Below are 23469 nucleotides of genomic sequence, written 5' to 3' on the forward strand. Positions count from 1 at the left end.
TCTCTCTCTCTCTCTCTCTCACCGCAGCTCTCTCTCTCTCTCTCTCTATCACCCAGTCCGTGAGCAGCCTTCAAGTAAAGGCCGTGGCTTTTCGAGTAAAGAGGAGGGTCTGGGCTCAAATGAGCAAGATCCAGGAGGCCGACCTCAAAAGCCAAGTAGGAGAACGCATCCATGATGTAGGGACCCACAGGGATAAGCAAGAAGACTGCAAAGCCGGCCAGGGAGAGGCACGTGGCCAAGAGGCCGAAAACCCTCAACCACACTATGAATTCGAGAGACCCGAACTTCAGCTGACTGAGTACAATGGGTGAACACCTATTATCTTTTGGACGTCCAGCATCCCTTCATCCCTCTTCTGATCTTTACCTTCCCTCCGTATTCGGGGAGCAGCCACCCCTCATTCCCAGTGCCTGAGTTCCAATGGAGCTGACCCCACTTTCAGCTCAGACTTGGTCAATCAGAGATTGACGTTTTCCTGGTAGCAGCGACGGGCTCAGGGTGCACGTGACCCCAGTGAGATCAATCAAGACCAAGGCGAATGAATTCTAGAACTTCTGAATACTGGTCAGGAGCATGGTGTCCTGAACCAGCGGCCTCCCAGGTAGGAAGGGCAGCAAGGAGAGCTAAGGCCAGAGGCTGATGAGAGGCAGACGGCTGAGCCCACGGGTCACACAGAAGGTCTCAGGACCCGGTCCCCAGGGGTGATGTGAGCACCCTCAGCGGACAGCAGAGATGAGACTGGGGCTGTTGAGACTTACCCAATGAACGTGTACTGAGGAGGGGCCTGCTTGGTCCGGCCCATGATCCGAATGTCACAAATGGCAGCTTCGGTTGAGTCCCGTGGGATGAATTTAATGCACAGCCTCTTCTTCCTAAAAGCCACTTCCTCTGAAGGAAAGGACAAGAAAAGGGATGAGTCTTCCAGAGGTGCCCACGTCTCCGTTTTCAACACCATGTCTCCTGTCACGTTCCCTTCCCGGCGGTGGAAGTGACCAGCCATCCAAGTCGCCCGAAAGAAGGGCTGGACGCAGGGCTGCAGTGGACAGGCCCAGTCACCCTGCTCTGCATTCGGGGACTGACCCCCGACAACCCCTGCCAAGAAGGGGCCCAAAGGGCACACACACCTCTGCAAGGAGCATCCTGGAATAAACCCACGACTACAACCTGCTCGCTGCTCCAGCCATCAGATACAAACACATGGACACCCTGAGGGTCAACACATTTCACTACATGGCCTTTTTTCTTTTTCACTTTTTAAAAAATTTATTTATTTATTTATATTAAAAATTTTTACTTTTTGGCCACGCCACACGACATGTGGGATCTTAGTTCCCCAAACCAGGGATCTAACCCGCGCCCCCTGCAGTTGGAAGCGTGGAGTCTCAACCGCCGGACCACCAGGGAAGTCCTTTTTCACCTTTTATTACAGAAATTTTCAAACATTCCCCCAAACAGAGAGAACAGTAAGATGAATCCACATGTTCCCATCATCCGGTTTTAACACTGTCAACAATGGGCGACCTGGTTTGATCTCCTTCCCCCACCCCCTCCAGCTTTGCTGGAGACTTACAATGACTCCCCAACACCATGTCACGTCACCCACCAAAATCTCAGTAGGTATCCATGGCAGGCTTTTTTTTTTTAATTATTATTATTTTTTACCATGACTGTTATCATTCCTAACAAAATGAACAATGATTCCTTAATATCATCCAAGAGTCTATACTCAAGTTTTCTCCGTTATCTCAAAAGTGTCATTTAACTGTTGGTTTGTCTGGACCGAGACCCAGACACCGTCTGTGCACTGCATTTGGTTGTTAGGCCTCTTCTGTTCTGTGGCAACCTCTCCACCTTCCCTTTATCTTCAGGGCACTGACAGGATGGAGAACTCAGGTCACCCCCTGTACTTCCTGTAAACCGGCAGAGTGAGAGGCTCGATTCGATTCCGATCAGGCTGGAGCACTTCACAGGTGACACAACGTACATCTGACGGTGTCACACGTGCGGCCTGGGGCTCAGCTGGGCCACCCTCGGTAGGTCCCACTGCTGTTGGTACCTCAGTTATAAAGTCCCCAACAACCATGCTCATGAGGTTTTCTCATCCCCTGATGACTGTTGCCTAGATTCATAATCTCATTAAAGTCGTCAACACAGTGATTTTCTGTCATTCCTTCTGCATTTATTAGCTGGAATTTTTCTATATAAAAAACATCTTAGTTTTCAACTACCTGGTCTCCCTGAAACATGCTTTGTTACAGGAAAGGAGAGATAAATATGTGATTCTTTTATTTATCAAGGCTTAGAGTGATGAGCTGGTACCCTAGCAACTGCCGAAGGTGAACCACCACCCACGTGTTTTTTGTTTGTTCATCTGTGGTTTTTAAACATGACTTTCAATCAACTGCAGCCATTCAGTACATGAGTCGGATAGATCTGGGGTGAAATTCCAACTCCACCATTATCCAGAACCATAATCTTAGGCAAGTGACTTAATTTATCGGTAAAAGGGAGTTAATGAAACCTGAGGCCATAGGGACACTGGGTGGATGAAATGTGATGACACATATGCTTAGCCCCTTAGCCCCGTGCCTGGCACACAGTAAGTGCTCAGTAAAGAACAGCCATGGGGCTTCCCTGGTGGCGCAGTGGTTGAGAGTCTGCCTGCTAATGCAGGGGACACGGGTTTGAGCCCTGGTCTGGGAGGATCCCACATGTCGCGGAGCAACTAGGCCAGTGAGCCACAACTACTGAGCCTGCGCGTCTGGAGCCTGTGCTCCGCAACGGGAGAGGCCACAACAGTGAGAGGCCCGTGCACCGCGATGAAGAGTAGCCCCCACTTGCCACAACTAGAGAAAGCCCTCGCACAGAAATGAAGACCCAACACAGCAAAAATAAATAAATTAATTAATAAACTCCTACCCCCAACATCTTCTTTAAAAAAAAAAAAAGAACAGCCATGGATGTTCTTACCGTTATTTTTTTATTTTTTGCGGTATGTGGGCCTCTCACTGTTGTGGCCTCTCCCGCTGCGGAGCACAGGCTCTGGACGCGCAGGCTCAGCGGCCATGGCTCACGGGCCCAGCCGCTCCACGGCATGTGGGATCTTCCCAGACCGGGGCACGAACCCGCGTCCCCTGCATCGGCAGGTGGACTCTCAACCACTGCGCCACCAGGGAAGCCCCTCACCGTATTATTGTAAGTAAGCCTCTGGCATACAATTTGTGTCAGTGTTTGGCATTGATTTTCAAGACCTTTCAGTTCCGTGGCAGGAAATAAGCACATTTAAATCAGGGAGCAGGATAAAGAGGGGAGTGCAGTCCTGCTGCTGGTCTTGATTTTTACCAAAGGGGAGATTAGAATTAGGTGTTGACATTTTGGGGGAACCAGATGGAAACTCAGAAACTTTGTCGGTTCTTTTCCTAGTGAGGAAACTGAGGGCTAGACCAGATCTACCAGCTATGAGTAATAATACTGGATACTGAATCCAGACCCCAAATATCGTATCCAAGAAGGCAGGGGTGGTAACTGGGGGTAAACTGTCCACAGCAACCCTGCAGCTTCAAAAACTATGAGCTCATAAGATCAGGCCTTTGAAAGTGTGAAGGAGGAGAGACCTTTCCTCAAAGTAAACTACGATGCAGGTCTTTTATGCACTTGCTCTGCCAGCTGCTCTTTGCTCCATTCTTCCATCTACAGCAAACTCGGGGTAAGAGATGGAGCCACTAATTACACGTGCTTACACAGGCCTGACTTTAAGCAAACATACAGAGTCCACAGAAATGTGTTCAGTCACGCTAATGAACAGAGAAAGGACACAGCACTTTACTAAAACAAACAGTCTTCCAGTTTTTTAAGTGCTATAGAGATTGCAACAAACCGTACTTTAAATTAATTACAGGAGTCTCATCTTTCTGGCTGATTTTATAAAATCAGGACCCTAAATGCTCTCAAACATCACAGAGCTGACCACAGGTTTATCTGGTCAGCTTGAGCTCACCTGTCCCTGGGTCAAGGCTCCAGGAATGACCGCATGACCTTAAATGAATAGGCGACCCTAAGCTCACCCTTCCTTGTGTGATAAGACACTTGTTGGAGGTGCCAGGACCCAACCTCAGAATGTCCATGGGGCAGCAACCAGTGCACCCCCAGTCATGGTGGGGGGACTTCCCAGAATCACTGGGGCCCCACGGAAGCTAGACCAGGACTCAGCCCTGGGCCTCCTCGCTCAACTGGTTCAACAAATTGAGAGGAAAATGCAGAATGAGAACTCCCTTGGCTCTATAGTATATCAATATACAGACATTTTAAGCCACTTAGTTGTCAAAAACGAACGACAATGCAAATTTTAAAACTAAGAAAAACACAGGGGAAAAGTAGGAAATTAATACAAAAAGTCTACAAGGCAATTTTAGCTCTTAAAGAGACCATTCATATAAGAATAAGCAAAAGCAGCAGGCAAACACGTGAAAATATTCAGTTTTGCTAATAAATAATAAGTGAAAATTAAACAAAATTAGAGAGTAAAACTAAATAAAAAATGTAAAACCTAGGCTGGCAGGCCGGTGGCAAACAGGTACAAGCCGCGATCATTAGTGGCCACATGAACTGGTTTTCCTGGAAGTTAATCTGGCAGCAGAGGATAATAAAGCTTATCTTTATTGAGCCCATCCTCTGATCAAGGCACTGTGTATGGCAGGTACCTTAGGTGATTCAAAGATGAATTAAACACGGATCTTGCCCTCGAAGAAAGTAAGTAGCAAAACATGAAGAAAACAGGTAAATATCCCCCCCATTTGAGGCAACTGAGGCCCGGGAGGCTGAAGTCATTTGCCCAGGGTCCCTCATTTGTAAGTGGCAGAGGCAGACTCAATATTAGGCGAGTCTGACTCCAGAGCCCAAGTTCTTCCCATGATGCCTGGTGCAGTCTGTCCTAACAGAGGTAAAGATGGGAACTCGGAAGCAGAATCGACCGCTCCCTTTGGCTTCCCACCACTGTTACTGGCAGTTGCTTACTCTCCTCCCTCCCTTCAACACAGGTGTGCTGTGCCAGGCAGGTGAAAAGCAGTAAAGAAGGCAGATGGGGACCCTGACCTCCAAGTGATTATAGCCACCCGCTAGACTGAGCTCCTTGTGGGTTCTTTTCCCAGGCTCATCTTTATATCCCAAAGCCTGCAGTGCCTACAGTAGACACACATCCATTGTGGCTGACTGTGGAGAGGAGAGAGAGCTTGCTTCAGACTCACATCTAGGGATCAGAGGCTGTTTCACGCAGTCTTGAGCTCAGCCTTGAAAGACATGGGGTGTGGATATTCAGAGTGAGGGAAGGGGCCTTCAGGCCAGGAAAACAACAATGCAAATACGTGGAGTCCGAAAAGAAAGGAGCATAAAGACGGCACAGTAAGTGGCTCGGTCTGGGTAAAGCATGGCGTGCTTGAAGGTAAGAAGTACGTTGCAGAGCAGGGGTCCCGAACTCCCGGGCCACGGACCGGTACCGGTCCTCAGCCTGTTAGGAACCGGGCCGCACAGCAGGAGGTGAGCGGCGGGCGAGCGAAGCTTCATCTGCCACTGCGCATCGCTGGCAGTGCCGCCTGAACCATCCTCCCCTCCCCCCGACAAAAACTGTCCTCCACGAAACCGGTCCCTGGTGCCAAAAAGCTTGGGGACCTCTGCTGTAGAGGAAGGTCGGGAGCAGGCCATTGAGGACACATGACCCAGCCGCCTCAAGTCCTTGGAAACGCATCACAAGGAAATCATTCAAAATCTATACATGTTCAAACTGATCTACAGATTCAACACCATTCCTATCAAAATCCCAGCTGGCTTCTCTGCAGAAACTGACTGATGTTGGAAGTCACATGGAAATTTGAGGGACCCAGAATAGCCAAAATCATCCTGACAAAGAAGAACAAAGTTGGAGGACTCACACCACTTGGTTTCAACACCTGCTACAAAGCTCCAGTAACCAAGGCTGTGTGGTTCTGGCATAAGGAAAGACATATATAGATCAATGGAAGAGAACTCGGAGACCAGAAACAAACCTTCATGCTTACAGTCAATTGGTATTCAACAAGGATGCTGAGACAATTCAACGGGGGAAAGAACAGTCTTTTCAACAAATGGTGCTGGAACGACTGGATACTCACATGCAAAAGAATACATGTGTTTAAATCAACTATACTTCAATAAAAAATTAAAAAAAAAAACCCTGAACCCCTATCTTGCACCATTCACAAACTTTAACTCAAAATGCATCAAAGACATAAATGAAAGAGCTGAAACTATAAAACTCTTAGAAGAAAACACAGGCATAAATCCTGGTGACCTTGGATTTGGCAATGGTTTCTTGGGTATGATTCCAACAGCATGAGCAACAAAGGAAAAAAACCCAGATAAATGGAACTCCACCAAAATAAAAAACTTTTGTGTTTCCAAGGATAGCATCAAGAAAATGGAATAACTGTACATCAACTATACCTCAATTTAAAAAAAGAAAAAAAAGTGAAATGAAAACCCATAGAATGGGAGAAAATTTTTGCAAATCATATAACTGATAAAGGACATATCAAGAATATATTAAAACATTTTTACAACTCAATCGTAAAAAGAAAACCCAATTTTAGATGGGCAAAGAATTAGAATAGCCATTTCTCCAGAGAAAATTACAAATGGCTAATAAGCACATAAAAAAATGTTCAACATCATTAGCCATAAGGGAAACACAAATCAAAACCACAATGAGAGACCACTGCATACCAGCTAAGATGGTGAGAACTAAAAAGAATGACAATAACAAGTGTTGAAAATGTGGAGACACTGGAACCCTCAAACACTGCTGGCTGGAATGTAAAAGGGTATAGCTCCCTTGAGAAACAGTTTGGCAGTGTCTCAATAAGTTAAGTATGGAGTTACCATATGACCTAGCAATTCCACACTTAGGTATATACCCAACAGCAATGAAAACATACGGCCACACAAAAGTTTGTGCATCCGTGTTCAAAGCAGCATTATTCATAATAACCCTAAGTGAAACAACCCAAATATCCATCAATTGAATGGATAAGCAAAACGGTACATCCATATAACAGAATATTACTTGGCAATAAAAAAAGGAACGAAGTGCTGACATGCTACAACATGAACCTACCTTGACAACATTCTGTTATGTGAAAGAAGCCAGACACAAAAAGACTACAGATTATACAACTTCATTTATATGAAATGTTCAGAATAGGCAAATCTATATGGAAAGTAGATTAGTGGTTGCCTAGGGCTGGCAGGGGGCTAGGGAGGAGAGGACTAGGGAGAAATGGAGAGTGACTGCTAATGGGTACGGTTTCTTTTGGGGTGATGAAACGTTCTAAAATTGATTGTGGTAAGGGTTGCACAGCTCTGCGAATATACTAAAAACCACTGGATTGTAACTTTAAATGGGTAAATTGTATGGTACGTGAATTATACCTCAAGAAAGCTGTTATCCCCAAACTCCAATACATAAATATATAAAATCTATTGGTAAAAGGTGCTTAAACACATGCTTTTACAGAGTGGCACTATGGTTAAAAGTGTGGGGAGTCACGCTTGTGTGTGTAATCTAGTCATTCCCCCACTGCTAGATGTGTAACCTTGGATAAGCTCTTTAATCCCTAAGTAGTTACTGTGCCTCATTTTTCTCATATGTGAAATGGGTATAATAATACCCATCTCCAAATAGGGGTCTTACTGAAGATTAAATGAGATCAGGTATGTAGAGCATTTAGCATAAAGACGTACTAAATACCAACTATCACAATTATTAGCTAATACACGTCAGTAACAAACAAAAGCAGCCCAATGTCCAAAAGTGAGGAGACTATTAGGCTACACAATGGAATTCACTTGCTCCATTAAAATAACAGCTATGTGGGGATCTGTGTAAATATGGAAAGTCTGGTCTATAAGAAATGCTTGCAAGAAAACAGCAAACAAATAAAAAAAAAGTAGGTCCAAAATGGGGCTAACTACGGAAAAATAAAGTATGTGGGACAAAAAGTGAAATGCAGAGTTTCATAAATGGATCATATGTCATAAAGAAAGGATTCTCTGTATTTGTTTTTTATTTACTGCATCACTGTCGTGGATATCCTAACATTGGTCACAAGTAATTTAAAGTAAAACAAGTTATAGCACATCAAAATGAGGAGGCTCAACTACCCAGGTTTCCAGCTCTATTTAATAACTGGCGAGCACGACAAGAACCTCGAAGTGCCCCAGGATCCTGAAGAAGCTTCCGACGTGTCAGCCACTCACTTCCGCTCTGTGTTGCTCAGGGATCAGAGTCTTCCCTCAATTTCGAATCCTGAGGACTCTAAGTTGCAGTCTTTCTGGTTCTGACTTTTCTTTGTGCTCCAAGAGCCAAAAATGGGGCTGTTACCGCCCTTGTGTTCCCTGCGTGCTTTTGGTTTTTTCCTTTTGCTTCTGGGTCTCATGCCAAGCTTGGCTTCAGCAGCACCGGAGAACGGGCTAAGGACAAACTATAAGCGGTTTCACTGTCCCCTTCCTGAGTGAGCCGATTCAGCAGGGAGCACCGTCCTGCTCATTTACATGCCGCTACCCAGAACGCTGAAAACTCCTTGGAGAACCAAGTCAGACATATGTCAAAAGCAGCAGGGTTTATTTGGGGCACGCAGTAAGGCCTCCTAAAATGTTTCCGAAGAAAAATGCACATAAGAATGTCTAAAAATATACCTGAAGGAAGAAAATTCTCATCGTGACGAGAAGTAGTAAGGGGTGACTCACGTGTGTCTACCGTCTCCTGAATTGGGATGAAGCCGACAGGCAGAGTGTCCTTGATGTCGATGAGCTTCATGTCCACTAACACGTTCCCTAAATGGCTCTTGGGAAGAAAGAAGAGAGAGAGAGATGATTAATCTGAACACGCCTGCAGTGGGTTTGCCATCTTGGCTTCAAAATGCATATCTAACACAAGACTCGCGCCGCTTCACGACAGCAGGTTAATTACAGTAGGTGTCATTTAATGCTCCCCAGCAGTTACACAGGGACTCTGGTGGCCCCCGGGGAGGAGTTTCATCTGCAGAACCTCAAAGCCACTCACTCCGATGTGGCCTTGGTTAGCAAGATGAGCCCTGAGCATCAGCTCTTGGGGTAGCAGGTTTAGAAAGAGCACATTCCTGGGGCGGTCGCTGCACAGGGAGAGCTGCATCTCAGCCTAACAGAGAACCCGTCACACTCCTAAGTGATCGCCAGTCTGCATGTTGACACACATTTCGGTGGCTAGACACATTCTGTAAAACCCCACGAATCATAAACTAAGACACAGTGAAAAGCCCTGCTGCCTAATATTACGCATCTTCTAAAATGACATGCACAAGGGCCTATTATAGCTTCTACTTAGTGGTAGTGCACGGGGTCCACAGTGCGCAGTTTCCGTAACCAGTGCAAAAATATCTTCGAAGACAGCATGCCATCCTGTAATTGCAAGAGAGAATTCTCTGCAAACGCACTGGCACTCACAGCCCACATCTCAAGTTGGAAACAAGCTCTAAAGCGATCTACCCTACAACTTAGATATGTGGGTCCACCTCGGAGATTTCATTAAATTCTTCAGTTAAAAAAAGAATGATGCCTTCTGATCCCAATCTCTCCTGTCAGGATACTAGCAATGCACTTGGAATGCTCACCTTCCAGAAGCACCTCATCCCCACAAGTCCCCATGAGCACACTCTCAGTTTACCTGTTCTGCGCTCCCGGACGAGCCCACCACCTTGCCCCGCACAGCAACTCCTCAGGCGTCCTGCTCAGAGAAGGGCGTGCCCCTCAGTCTCCGTGCCGCACCCCATCCTGCGCAGTGCCAACACCATCCCTGAAAGCCAATCAGGGAATTCCTATCATCTGAACTCTACGCTATGTCCTCTCTCGGCACTCGCAATTTTCCTTCATATCAATTTATAATGACATATTTGTGAGGTTTTTATTTAGTATCTGCTTCCCCACTAGAGTTTGAGAGCCATCAGGACCAAAACTCTCTCTGCTACTACTATATATCCAAGCCTAGCATAGATCTGGGCACACAGTAGGTGCTCAATAATTATCTGCTGAATAAATTAATGTTTTTTGGTACATTTTTAACTGGGCGGGCCACTCAGAACCAGAAATCAAATTGGATTTGCTTGGATGATGAATCTAAACAATATCAATAGATATATTAAAAGTATATTTAATAAATGTATTATAAACCAAAAGTACACAAATGAAATAAATTCTTGAAATTTAGCCATGAAGGTCAAAATGTCAAGTGTAAACTATGACCAGTGTTTTTTCGGCACTGTGGTCACAAAACCGTTTCTCTAGAAATACGGTATTTGCCGAGGATTTAATATTATTACATTTCAGGTAGCTGGGTCTCAGGAAGACAATGCACAGATCAGCGCAGCAAGTGGAAAGCGGAACCCTCACTGCTGCGGAATAAATCTCTGACTGTGGAGGAAGGGTCTGAACCATTAACCCAACGCGCAAGCATCAGCTGCCTTCAGAATCACCTGATCTAATCTATCATAATTTTTTTTCATGGCAGTTGCCTTTCCATGTCATCACTGTTTTCTGCATTGAGAAATTAACAACCGGGTATGTTTTCCTGCCCCATAGATGGACGGGTGTTCATCAATATCCTTCTCAAACGTCTTCTACTTGACAAGTTGGGTTTTACATAAGTCAACTGCAAACCACTTAGCGACCTCACACTCCACACTCTACAAATGTCCCTGATCATTAAACCAGAACATCGGTGGTGCAGCCATGAAAAAAAGCATGAAAAAACCCCTCCTGTGCATATGGAACGGGAGCCTGCACTGTCAGAGCTTCCCGCAGCCCAAGTGTGGTCCCTCCGTGCAGGGGCTGCCACTGCACCGGGTTTAATACAGAAAGTCTGCCACACCATTAATTTTGCTTGTTCCTCTCCCCTCCCCCATCCCGTGCTCTCTTTCATTTCCTCCTCATAAATATGAAGAACGTATTCCCAATCCTTGTTGAGCAAATGATTCATGCCAAAAGCCCAATATGCACTGACTCAGGGTATTTATATTGTCTCTGGTAGCCAGTATTTGCTAGTATACTGTAATTATTTTTGACAACCTTGCATTTAAGGTAGCCACAGATAACCAACTTAATATTCAAATGTTCATAAATTCTTCTGTTTAATATCCTCCCTACCTAATCTATGTACATTATTATTACAGGTAATGCAGAAAGTACAGGGCATGAAAAGTGCAATTAATCTCAATCCTTCCCCAGGAAGCAATGTCACTCCAAAGCCAGGTTTCTGTATTAATAGCATTATTGGGGGAAAGGAATTTAGGTTCCAAAGGAGTCTCCACAAACTCCTACACAGCGAGTCTCAAGTCACCTAATTAAGAATCTGTCCAGTCTTGAGATTCCACATCCCTCCTTTGCAGTTGTAAAAAATTGTCATGCAAAGTCTTGGCTCTGACAGCAGGGCCGGGACAGACCGGCTGTAACATTAAAATATGCCTTATTCCTGCTCTAATCCTGGGCTGGCAAGTGGGCCCCTGCCACCCCTTCAGCTGTATCCCTCTGGATCTCACTATAGGACCCATTCTTTCTTTTTCTGAAAATAAAATGCACCTAATCTCCTTACTGCCTCAAAAGAGGGGCAGAGGATTCTCCCACTGCCCTTGTCCTCATCTTGCATCCCCTCATCACACCCACCTCCCCATGTCTGCCCAGCCCTCATGGAGCAAGACACGCATAGTAGGCACTCAAGGAACATCTCCTGAACGTTCGACAAATGTTGACTAAATCGGTGTATCTTCTATCATCCACTTACCCGTGACGCCTAATTAACAAGCCCCAGGGACTTCTCTCTATCATTTTGAGACCTGTCATTGTCCCCACTCCAAGGGATCAGGGGCTCTTCTGGCCTAGAGTACCGACACCCCACGGCCTTCAAGGAAATGCAACAAAAACAGAAATCAAAAATGACCAACGAGATCGTAGCTGTCCTTTGTGGCCACGGTCTCCTCTTCAGTAGGAGAGGCTGAGGCTAACTGGAGACCAGGAGTGAACACGTGAAACCACCAGGCAGAGTGAGGGTGTGAACAAGATGCTCAACCCTCAGGAGTTGGTCCTCACAGCCCTGAGCGGCAGTGAACACACGGACCTTCTGCAGAAAGGGTAGCCAGTGGGCAGAAAAGAGGTGACAAAAGCTAAGAACACGACTAGTTTCAAAAAAGGTTTAGGTAAGCTCCAGGGACAAAGGGGACAAGAGTGACCTGTACGTGGATGTGGACGCAGGAGGGAAGGATGGGGCCAAGGGGGCACTACCCCTAAGATCACGAGTCCCACGTCTGGAAGGGCAACCCGGCCTTCAGACCTGTTCCTGGGGTCTCCTCAGCTGCACCGTGACATGAGGGACCTGCTCAGACCCACCGCAGGCTCACCTGCCAGGACTTTCCCCTACTCCACCAGAAACTCTGTTCTTCACAGCAAGCATGTATTACTCTCATCATTAGTGGGAAAAAATTAAAGCAATGAGTTCTCCCTGAGTCTGTTAGGAATCATTTTCCTAACAAAGACTTACCAACAAACAACAGGAATGGCTGGTGGAAGAGAGTGCGGGCCAGAGAACTGTGTGACTGTCCACAGCCAGCAAATGCTGCAGGGACGCACGAGGACCGTGATAGGACCACGGGGCTGTGGGGTTTGTGATGGAGAGAAAGACCGTTGCCTTTCCCCTTCCATGCTTCTGAATGGGGATGTTTGAACCTGATTTTTTCTTTATAAATCATGAACATGTATTACTGTTATAATAAAATTTATAAAAATATTTCCCACCCATTTTTTTTTTTTTTTTTTTTTTTTTAGCATTCAGGCCCAAAATAAAATGTCACCTTAAAAATGAAAATCTGACTGCTCCCTATTTGGAGTTAGGGAAGACAGGTGGCCTTGGACAAGCATGAAAACTCCCTGATGTCAGAAAGGAGCTGGTACTTCGAGAGCCTGTCTGAGGACAGAAGTGGCGTATGTGCAGAGCGCCCAGGACAGGTCTCACACGGGGTGGACACTCACGAGAGCCACTTCTCTTCTTTCTAAGCCACCCATTAGAATACTTTGCTGGAAGAGCTTTAGTAGATGTCTTTAAAATTTCCTGATTTATGGGCTTAAGTATTAAACATCACAGTAAAAGAAATCTGCCTGGGTGGTGGATACCCACCTGCAGAAACAATGAAATGTCATATGTCAGAGAGACTCGGGGAGAAAGTTAACAAGGCCATGTCTGGGGGAGGGGTGACTGCGTGGCATCCTTCTAGCTATGCTCCCATCTGGTGGTCAGCTTTAAATCCAGCTCCCCTGGAAGACACTTACCTCCGTACTACCCTGTGATTTGTTACTTGGAGGAAAGGCAGGCAGACAAGAGCTGTGAGAGAAATCTCCTAGTCTCCTTCGGAGAACACGTTTTAATGGAATTCACTGTACACTTGGGTATGTGGTTAATAATACTGTTAATAAATGAAACACAGCACAGGCTGCTGATTCTACCCCCATTCACTAAAACCACAGATAAATTAACATAGTGATGAAAATAAACCACAAGCAAAAAACGAGGAGATTTCAAACAGGAATGTAAATGACTTGTGCTCACTTAGCAAACAGAAAACCACTAAGACTTACATTTTCTTTGGAAAATGATCTTGTGAAACACAGGTATCTGGTAACCTTGGATTTAAATAAGCCGTCTTTCCAGAGGTCAGCATCCACACCATCTGCTGTCTGTGCAACCTACACCAAAGAGATGGAGAAAAGGACAGCAGGTGAGGCAGGATGCAGCCAGGGCGTGTGTGAGCAGCTTCTTCGTACCTGCACCAATTAACTCCAGCCTGGACTCGTGCGGCATCTCATTAGTCCATTTCATGAGGCCCTGGGAAGAGATTTTCCAAGAGGGGTAAAGGGAGAGTGTGAAAAATAACAACTTCTAAAAATACTGTCCCTGGGGAAGCCATTGATTAAAGACACCCTGACAAAAGTGGTTCTAATGAGAAAAGAGCAAATTTTGTTGTCATGGACCAAGAAGGGATTGGAGAAGTCAGCAAATTAAGTTGCTCATTACCACTTACTCGGGGGATAGTACAGGGTGCAGAAAAAAGTCCAATGGGGCGTGAAATGCCACCTGAAAGGGGCACTGCCCGCCGTGAGCCTGGCACGGCCTCCTGCTCCGTCCAGGACCCGGGCCGGCCAGGGGCTGCCGTCACTGGGACTCTGCTGGGCGCTGGGGCGGGGGCGGGGAGCTGGGAGATGCACTGTTTCTTCTCGGCACAAGCTCTGCGAGTGGTAGTCAAGGTCGGAAACTGTAGCATGATAGGAAAATTAAAAAAGACTCAGCTGCTTGTTTATAGGCTAAAGAGCCATCTTCTCGTATTCAGCTGCAGAAATTTTCCTCTAGGCAGCATTCAAGGATGAAGCTGGCCTTGATTTGAGTCTTACAGGACCTGTGCATGGGACTGTGGGGCTGGGACTAGTGGGAAGGGTTCACAAGGACACGGGAGAGGAGACGGAGGCCGGCCAGGATGCACTCTCCCCATTCTCTGCAAGATACTCATTAACGGACCATCAGGGCCTGGGCTGCTTGCTCCCTCAGCGGCCTAACAGGTCAGAGTATTAATCAACCTCCCACACCCCGGCTGGACCCCAATGGGGGACCCCCCGGAAGACTGGGAGCAGTGCCCCTTTGGGGATGAGCTCTGCAGCCACCACCCCTGCCCCTGCCAGGGCACTCTGGGCATCTCCCTGCTCGTCCTTCTGAGGCTTAGACTTTGGGAAGCCGTCCTTGATCTGACAAGCTCCAGGCCGTTCTCACAAACTGCTGAAAGCACCTCCCTTCTTCACACAAAATGCCCCTGAGGCAGCCCCATCCCGTGTCCACACTGCACAGGAGGCCCACAACCTCGGACTGTCACATGCGCAGGGCAGGGGGGTGGGGGTGGCTCCACTGGGATGGTCCCCAGAGCCCCGACGGCCACGCTCTCTGAGGGGCCTCTGGAAAGCCCAAAGGTCAACTGGCAAAAGAAAAATGCCTTCTTTCAAACCCAAGGATCGTAAGTTAGCAAGTGCAACAAAGGGAAAAGAAAGGTTCTTATTCTAAATACGCAGATATGTTTGACCTGAAATCTGAAGGAGGAGTAGTATGGGGACAATCTCAGGGAACGTCTGCTCCAAGTATGTCAACCTCACAGAAAGAAACACGACGGAACAAGATCAGGCCCTGTCCGCATCTCCCCCCGAAACGGTCATACATGAAGTTTCTCGGAAAACATGAAATTGGAAGCAGCGGCCCCAGCTTCCCACTCCCAAGGATCCCTTTTGCTTTGTTTTCTCCCATGGGTTCCATGTTTGAAAGATTTTTGTTTCCCAAACTGTACTTTTATTGTATTTCCTCAGTTCTAAGATGTAGTCGTTTGGGAATCACCCGTGGATTTAAAGAACACTCCTTCAGGAAAAAAGAAATATCGTATCAAAATGCACAAACCTATTTTAAGATGCATCCTAATTTCAGAACCATTAAAATGTGAAAAGATGCTATAGGAACAAAGAAATAAGGGAACCTATGTGGTTTCTCTATAATAAATGCATTATTTTTGATAAATTTTTAAAAATAGAGAGACTGCAGAACACTCAAAGGCTGTGGGACCACAGGCTGGGACTCAGAAGGAAGAGAGCTGTGTCCAACCTCCCACGGAAAAGGCAGGCGGTTCAGAAGGGCTTTCCAGGCTACTGGAAATTCCACTGAGGGGTGTTATGCACCCTAAGTCAAGGCTATTGTTTCCAGGGTTTGAAAATGATGATCCCCTCCTCTCACCCACTGCTAGAATTTTCCCTTTTCTGAATGAGAAGACACCTTGGTAGGATAAAGAGGCTGGCGCAGGAGTGCCAAGGGAGAAAGCAGGCAGTGGACCTGCTCCCTCCTCAGAGGCCCCCTTCTCTCCTTCTCATTGTGGCAGTTACAGTCCTCCAATCCACTCCTGAGAAACATTCAACACAGACATCCAAAGTCCCAGCTTTGCCCTGAGGCCACGACTCCTTTGCAATGAAGTGAAAATGTGCATCGCCCTCCAACCCCAGCCAAGGGGAGGTGTGGAGGGAGGTGAGGGTGAGAGGGAGGAAGAGGGTGAGAAAGAGAGGGGGCGGGGGAGTGTGAGAGAGAGAGAGAGAGAGAGAGAGAGAGAGAGAGAGAGAGAGAGAGTGTGTGTGTGTGTGTGTGTGTGTGTGTGTGTGTGTGTGTGCGCGCACGCGCATGTGTATCTGGGCAGAGCGCAGCTGTCCGCAGCCTGGGGCCCGCAGGCCGGATCCACACTGGCAGCCGGCTCCACTGCTAAGCAGGGAGTGGGAAGGCCCGGGCCTGGCTCCCAGCCGGACTAGGGAAGCGGCCCTGGTGTAACAACCTGGGCCTTCGCAGCCCTGCCCTCCATGGAGCGATAAGAAGTACCCAAAGCTTCTTTACAACCCAGGCACGTAAAGGTGCTGTCTAACCTAAACTCTTCCCATCCCAAGTTAGATGAGCTACAAGGTAAATGTGGCAGGTGGCTACATGGGCGCGCCTGCAGAAGTTCACGTCTAAACTCTGCCCTTGTGAGCTCAGTCCTGAGTCCCAGGATGGGAGGCTGCAGGGGGAGGAGGAAGAAGTGCTCTAGGCACAGCAGACCCCAACCTGACACCCCAATGCTTAAGCAAGCCCCCTACCCTGAGGGCGCTGCGGGGACAGAGGGGATAATGCATGAGGCGTGCCTCAGTGCCCACTCGGGACCCCCACAAAGCCCGTGCCAACAGGTCTACGCTAAACATGAGGACGTCTGCTCTGAGAGCAAAACAGATATTTAAAGTGATACCACGCCACGTCAGGATTCGAAAAGCCCTGCACTGTCACCTCGGGCTCCGCTCCAATCTCTCTGGTCCTCTGGGATTCCTTCCCCATCTCTGGGACCGGACCTGGTCTTCAGACGCATATCAGGTACCTGCCTGATTAACGTTTACCTGCCCCTACTGCCCCGCCACTGGACTAAAGCTTCACCAGGACGAGGACGATGCCTGATGGCCGTTTATGCCCTGCACTAAGCATACTGCCTGATACATATGGGCTCCACCAAAACTTGCTGACGGAATGAATGAAAGAATCAGCCGGTCAATCTGGAACAAAGCGTGAAACACCAAGGACCCTGCGGCTCCTGGAGTGACGCAATAAGAATTCGAAACAATGCAATTCCCAGGACTTAATCCCTTGAACTGAGTGTATGTATCCGCTTCAAAATCACCACTCTGCGGCCACATCCCCATTTCAACAATAAGGCCACTTATTCTTTCGGTTCTTATTTGTACCCTGCCCTGTTCCCCAAATGACTAGAATATGTCCAATGCTGTTGCTGGCTGCAGCGCCCCCAGAGTGTCTGTCACAGGGCTTCTCACACACACACACACACACACACACACTCTTCTCACACACTCACACTCACATACACTCTCCCACTCACACCCTCATACCCTCCCCCTCTCTTTCTCGCATCTTCTCCGGTACGAGGAGTAGGTGGGCAGTGACAGAACGGACACGTGGGTTTCTCTCTCTTCTCTGCCAATATTCTTCTAAGATGACAATCAAAGTGGAGGAAGTATTGGGGCCACTAAAATAAAGTGCAAGAGAGGAGTACAACACGAGAGAGATGCCATCGGGTGTGTGGAGGTGTGGGAAGTGGACGGTCTGGGGTGTAGCAGAGTGGAGGCGGTGCCGGAGGCCCCAGGGCCCCGCGCCACCAGATACTCCTAGGATGAGGGTGGAGGGCCTGGAGGTGGGTGGGTGCGAGTTTAGGGCTGAGGCAGGCAGACGGAAACAGGCCTATACACAAAGCCATTAGACTCCCAGATCCCTACCCCTGTTTCAGAAGTATTTTCTGCAGAAACGGGACCAGTAGGGCTCAGGGCTCCAGAACACCAGACTGATGGGGAAGGAGGTGAAGGAGGAAGTAAGACTCCAGAGTGAAAGGAGGGGGTAACTATGCACAGTGACTGGTGACTGAATGGTGGCCCCCGCCAGGCTCACCCTCCTTCCTGCTTCTGGTACCTCGGCAGCCAGGTGTACCCTCTAAATGCTGGAAATTAAAGGATGCATCTCTGGAGAAACTAAAGAGTTCCAGAGAGAGGACCAGCACCTACAGGCTCTGTGGCCTCTGTTATCGAGGCCAGCTCCCTGCTGCATCACCCACTGTGCAGCCCGCAGGTCATCAGGCCTTACCCCACCGCGGGGCTCCGACCCCAGGAGCTAGGGCCTCACTCCTACCTGACAACAAAGGGTCACCAGGCATCGGGGGGAGTCTCAAATATGAAAGACAGGGCTCAAATTATTAGGAAAAGGGGAACTTGAAAATAGTACAGATAATAATGAGGAAACAGTGAAGGCTAAGGAACAACCAACCAACTCTATAATCAGTATCTTCAGAGGGATGAGTGACTACATTGCAACCACTGAACAAGAACAGAATAATGTGAAAAACATTTTAAAAGGAACAACTGAAGACAATGTAAAGAGCTTAGACATAAAAAACTTACGGCTAAAATAACAAATTCAAAAAATATATTGGAAGAGAAAGTTGAGGAAATCTTCCAGAAAGTAAAATACAAAGATGAAGAGGTTAACTAGAGGGGAAAAAACTAAGAAAACTGAAGAATCAGTACAACATCCAATTAATGAAATTTCCAGAAAGAGAAATAAAAAAAGGAACAAAAGGTGAGCCTCCACCTTAAAGTGGTCCTGAGAGTTCTAGCACAGTGAATAAAAAAGCCCCACCCCAAAGCAAAGCAATGGAGAATCCCACCACATTTGGGATGAAGAAACCACCTTTGAAACTTCCAGAGCGAAAGAACAGGCCACGTGCAGAGGAACGGAATCTGAATGCATCAGACTTCTCACCAGCAACACTGGAAACTAAGAGAACGACCTCTTCAAAATTCCGAGGAATTCTGGAATTCTCCACCTAAACCAACATCAAGTAAGCATGAAGGTAGGATAAAGACCTTTGCAGACGTGCAACAATTTGCTAAATTCATCCCCTGCCCACCCTTGAACCTACAGGAGGATGCATCAGCACGGCTGGGGATTGAATCAATAAAGAGGAAACCCTGAGCTCCAGGAACAGATCCCACACAGGACAGCCAGGGGACGGCAGTGGCACGTCCGCCGGGCAGGGCCTGGACAGGAGGGAAAGCAGAGAAGGTCGTGGAACAACCTTCCACGTACAGTATGGGAGTACAGTATGGGACTGTACTCCAGCACTGGGAAGAGATACAGACGGGCACGTGACGGACGTATCGGAGCATTTACAAATAAAACCAGAGGCGTAAAGCTGTTTGAAAACAGCTAGTAACTAGCTTGAAACTAGCTTGTTTCTAACAGCTGGTAACTGGCTTGAAAATTTTAAAGAAAAATGTTAAATTCTTGTATAAAAATCAGTAGGCACCTAGACAATAAAGCAAATGAAAGAAACAAGTCAAGAACTAATTCCAAGAAAAGGAAAGGCTTATAAGAAAGAAACTCCAGTCTGGTGCATTACTTGATTCAGTGGTACCCAATGTTTACATGTGTAAACACTGCCCACTAATTTACCAAAAATTGTGATACTGCCTGATAGGGGGAGATTATGAGAAAACTAAACGTGAGGATAAGTAGATCAAGAGATAAGCAGTATAGGGCTTCCCTGGTGGCGCAGTGGTTGAGAGTCCGCCTGCCGATGCAGGGGACACGGGTTCGTGCCCCGGTCCGGGAAGATCCCACGTGCCGCGGAGCGGCTGGGCCCGTGAGCCATGGCCACTAAGCCTGCGCGTCCGGAGCCTGTGCTCCGCAGTGGGAGAGGCCACAACAGTGAGAGGCCCGCGTACCGCAAAAAAAAAAAAAAAAAAAAGAAATAAGCAGTATAAACACATTATTTAGAAACATGGAGATGAAGTACCAGAAGTGAAAAAATCTAAAAGAGTTGAAAGTAACTGCCTCTGGGGAGTGAAAAATGGAGAGCGGGCAGGGACATGGCTGGGGGCAGCTATATTTTCTTATAAGTCTTTTAGTACTCTGATTTTTTAACCTGTACGTGTATCACTTTGTTAAAAAAAAAAACAAATTTTAATTTTAAAAAATCAGAGAGCTGGGAAAATGTCCCATGGAAGACAGTATGGGGGTATCATTCCTTTTAGAGGAACCATTACTATCAGGACCATCAGGGATGTTCCTACAGGCACATGACCCCGGTTCTAGGCATCTCTGTAGTGTGTGTCCCAATGCGTGACAATGTTCAAAGCCGAATGCGCCTTCTCCACTTCCGGTGTCCACCAGAGCTAACACGAGAATGAGGAGGGCCTGCAGCCCCGAGGCCGGTGTCTGCGAGTGGCAGCCCCCAGTCCTGCAGAACCAACGCCGGGACGTGGACAAGCTGCCTGCCCAGGGCGGGCTCAGCCTCTGCCTCACGCAGCCCAGGCCGCTGAATTCCTTCCTTCTCGGGCTCTAGCTCAGAGGTCAAATTCTGCACCGACACGCAGCAGTCCCAGAGGGACACGTGTGTTCAGGAAGCCCTGACGGCCCGCGGGGAGCGGGGCTGGCTACCTGCAGCTGGCTTATGGGGCAAGCCCGTGTGAAGGAATCCTGAGGTTAACTGTAGGAAACCCTCCCGGTCTGAGGACACATGGTGGGGCAGGAATTCCTGCCGAGTACTTACTGTCTGCCAGGCTCCGGTGGAAGCAGGTTATGTGCAGTTTCTCAGTGAATCCTCCCAACCACCCAATGGAATGGGTACTATTTACTACCCAGTTTACAGGTGACAAGATGAGGCTTGGAGAACCTCTGTAAACTCAAAGTCATTCACTGGTCAGAGCAGAGGTGGGTCTCCCTGCACCTTGCCTCTCCCCCCTCAGCACCCAGCAAGCAGAGCCCCCCCCACGGCCCACGGAAGGATAGTCAACCTCCCAGATCAAAACCAGGACACCCGTGGGCCCTGCCTTTGGGTCAGTTGAGAAGCCACGTGCAGGCCTCCCTGGACCCAAACACAAAGAACCACCCAGGGCCACTTTAAAGAAGCACCAGCAATGCCACAGTGAAAGGCAGCTGGGGGCACATGGCACAGGTTCAGACTGAATGCTGCAGGGAAGAGAGGGCTTGAGAACACTTCTGGAAGCATGTGGGTCTCGAGAGCTTCGCTCTGATGACAGAAGAAGAGAAGAAAACAAACTAATTGTAACGCTGAAATGACTGACTTATTTTGTGAGACTTAAATTTAAGCTAATAGCCCTAATGGTTTTAAAAGGTCCTGTACATTCAGGCAAGGCCTAGTGTTCTAATTACACTCTTTAACTTGCAGGACATGGGAATACCTGAGCTCACGCACACCGGGGGAGGCGGAGGAAAAGGTACTAGAGGATGCTGTCCCACAAGGACCAAGGAGTGCCCAAGCAGGCAGACCTGGGAAGAAAACATACTTGGGTTCATTTGCTCAGGACCTCGATGGAGAGGTGCATGGACTTATGGGAGATGCGGCACCATCATCATCGATGACCCTACTCTGCAGTCTATTCCACTGCATTCTCCATGCTGCAAGGATCATAACAACACCTAACATTTACTGTGTGTAAATTTACTGTGTTCTATGTGCCAGGACCTGCCCTAAGTATTTTATTCTCAAATTGTTAGTGTAAGTCACTCATTTAACACAACAACCCTATGAGTTACTGTAAGTAATAATCAGTTACTACCTGATTTTATAGATGAGGAAATTGAGGAACAAAAGGATCTTGGCTAAACAAATTATGGTATGTCTATGTAATGGAACACATATTCAGTTCTCAGAAAGGATGAAGTATGTCTATATATAGAATTATGTCCATAATTTATTAAGTGTGTGTGGGGGGAATCTTTTTACCAAAAAGCGTATGAGAGAATCCATATAAGGGGGAAATGGGCACACCAATTGCTCCTGAAATGAGTACTAAGTGGTACAGCCTTAAATTACATTAATTTGGTGCTGCATATCAAAAGCCTTAAAGATATATATGCTCTGTACCAAGGAATTCCACTTCTGGGCAGAGAGTCTGAGGAGATAATCAGTTCTGTGCACAAGAGTGGATCATCATTTGCTCCTTCGTACTGAGCTTCTGGGCGCCAGACACCGAAGAGGTGCAGAGGACAGAGGGTTGGACAAGACAGACTCGGTCCCTGACCCCATAGGGGTCATACTCTAGACGGGGGAAGATGCACAGTAAACAGGCGAACAAATAAACAAATATAAAAGATAATTTTAGGAGGTAATAAGCATCTTATATAAAAGAGGGTAATGGGGACAGTGACTGTGGGGAGGGAGAGGCTACTCAGGTGGGGGCCGGGGGGGCCTCTCTGAGGAGGTGACAGGAAGATGCTGGCATGAGATCTGGAGACAGAGCTGTGCGGGCGGCTGGCGGGGTGGTGTGAGGACGGCAGGGGGAGCAAGGCTGATGCGCGACAGGGGCAGAGAGAGGGGCTCGGGACTGGAGCCTGGTAGGGGGGACGGGTGCTGTCTAGACAGCGTAACGGCCAAAGTGGGGAGGGAGTGACACATTTCTGATGATTACAGGGCACCCTTACAACAGAAGACTCAGCAGCCTTTTCAAACAACTTTGAGGACAGGTATCTACTAACATGGGAAGTTCAGGGGAAAGAATAAGTTACAAAATGGTTTCTACAGTACAATCCCAGAATCTAATTTAAAAAAACGGTACAGATGAATTTATTTACAAAACAGAAACAGACTCACAGATCTCAAAACCAAATTTACCAAAGGGGAAATGTGGGAGGAAGTGATAAACTAGGAGACTGGGATTAACACATACAAACTTACTGTATATCAACACATAACTAACAAGGACCTACTGTAGCACAGGGAACTCTATTCAATATTCTGTAATAAGCTATATGGGAAAAGGATCTGGAAATGAATGGATATATATATATATATATATATATATATATATATATATATATATAGCCATCCAATTTACTTTGCTGTACACCTGAAACTAACACAACACTGTAAATCAACTATACTTGAATAAAATTTTTTTTTAAAAAGTACAATCTCATATTTTGTTTTTTAGAAGTTATCTATACAGAAAAGGATCTAGACAAATACAAAGCAAAATATTAACTACTGTTTGGTTCTGCACAGTCGAGATTATGGGTATTCTTTAATGTTATTTTTTTAAATTTATTTTTATTGAGGTATAACTGACATACAATATTACATTAGTTTCAGTTGTAAAACATAATGATTCAGTATTCTCTACACTATGAAATGATCACCACGGTAAGTCTAGTTAACATCCGTTACCATACGTACTTACAGAATTTGTGTGTGTGCTATGAGGCCTTTAGAGACCTACTCTCGCTGAGCAGCTTTCAAATATGTG

At 47.0% G+C, this 23469-nt stretch overlaps 1 protein-coding gene across 5 annotated transcripts in view; it reads right to left on the minus strand.

The window, feature by feature from the left end:
• Positions 1-23469, minus strand: part of MVB12B (multivesicular body subunit 12B) — a 176853-nt gene that overhangs the window by 107758 nt on the left and 45626 nt on the right. For all 5 annotated transcript variants that reach the window (XM_027104855.1, XM_027104850.1, XM_027104851.1 and 2 more), the window contains 3 exons: positions 13684-13791; positions 8776-8872; positions 759-888 (listed from right to left, as the gene is read on the minus strand). In XM_027104855.1, coding sequence (XP_026960656.1) covers positions 759-888; positions 8776-8872; positions 13684-13791 — 335 coding nt within the window. The remainder of the gene's footprint in view (positions 1-758; positions 889-8775; positions 8873-13683; positions 13792-23469) is intronic.

The sequence above is a fragment of the Aethalodelphis obliquidens genome, unplaced genomic scaffold (assembly GCF_003676395.1).
Source record: "Aethalodelphis obliquidens isolate GAN/ISIS:26980383/991018 unplaced genomic scaffold, ASM367639v1 scaffold7, whole genome shotgun sequence".
NCBI lineage: Eukaryota > Metazoa > Chordata > Mammalia > Artiodactyla > Delphinidae > Aethalodelphis > Aethalodelphis obliquidens.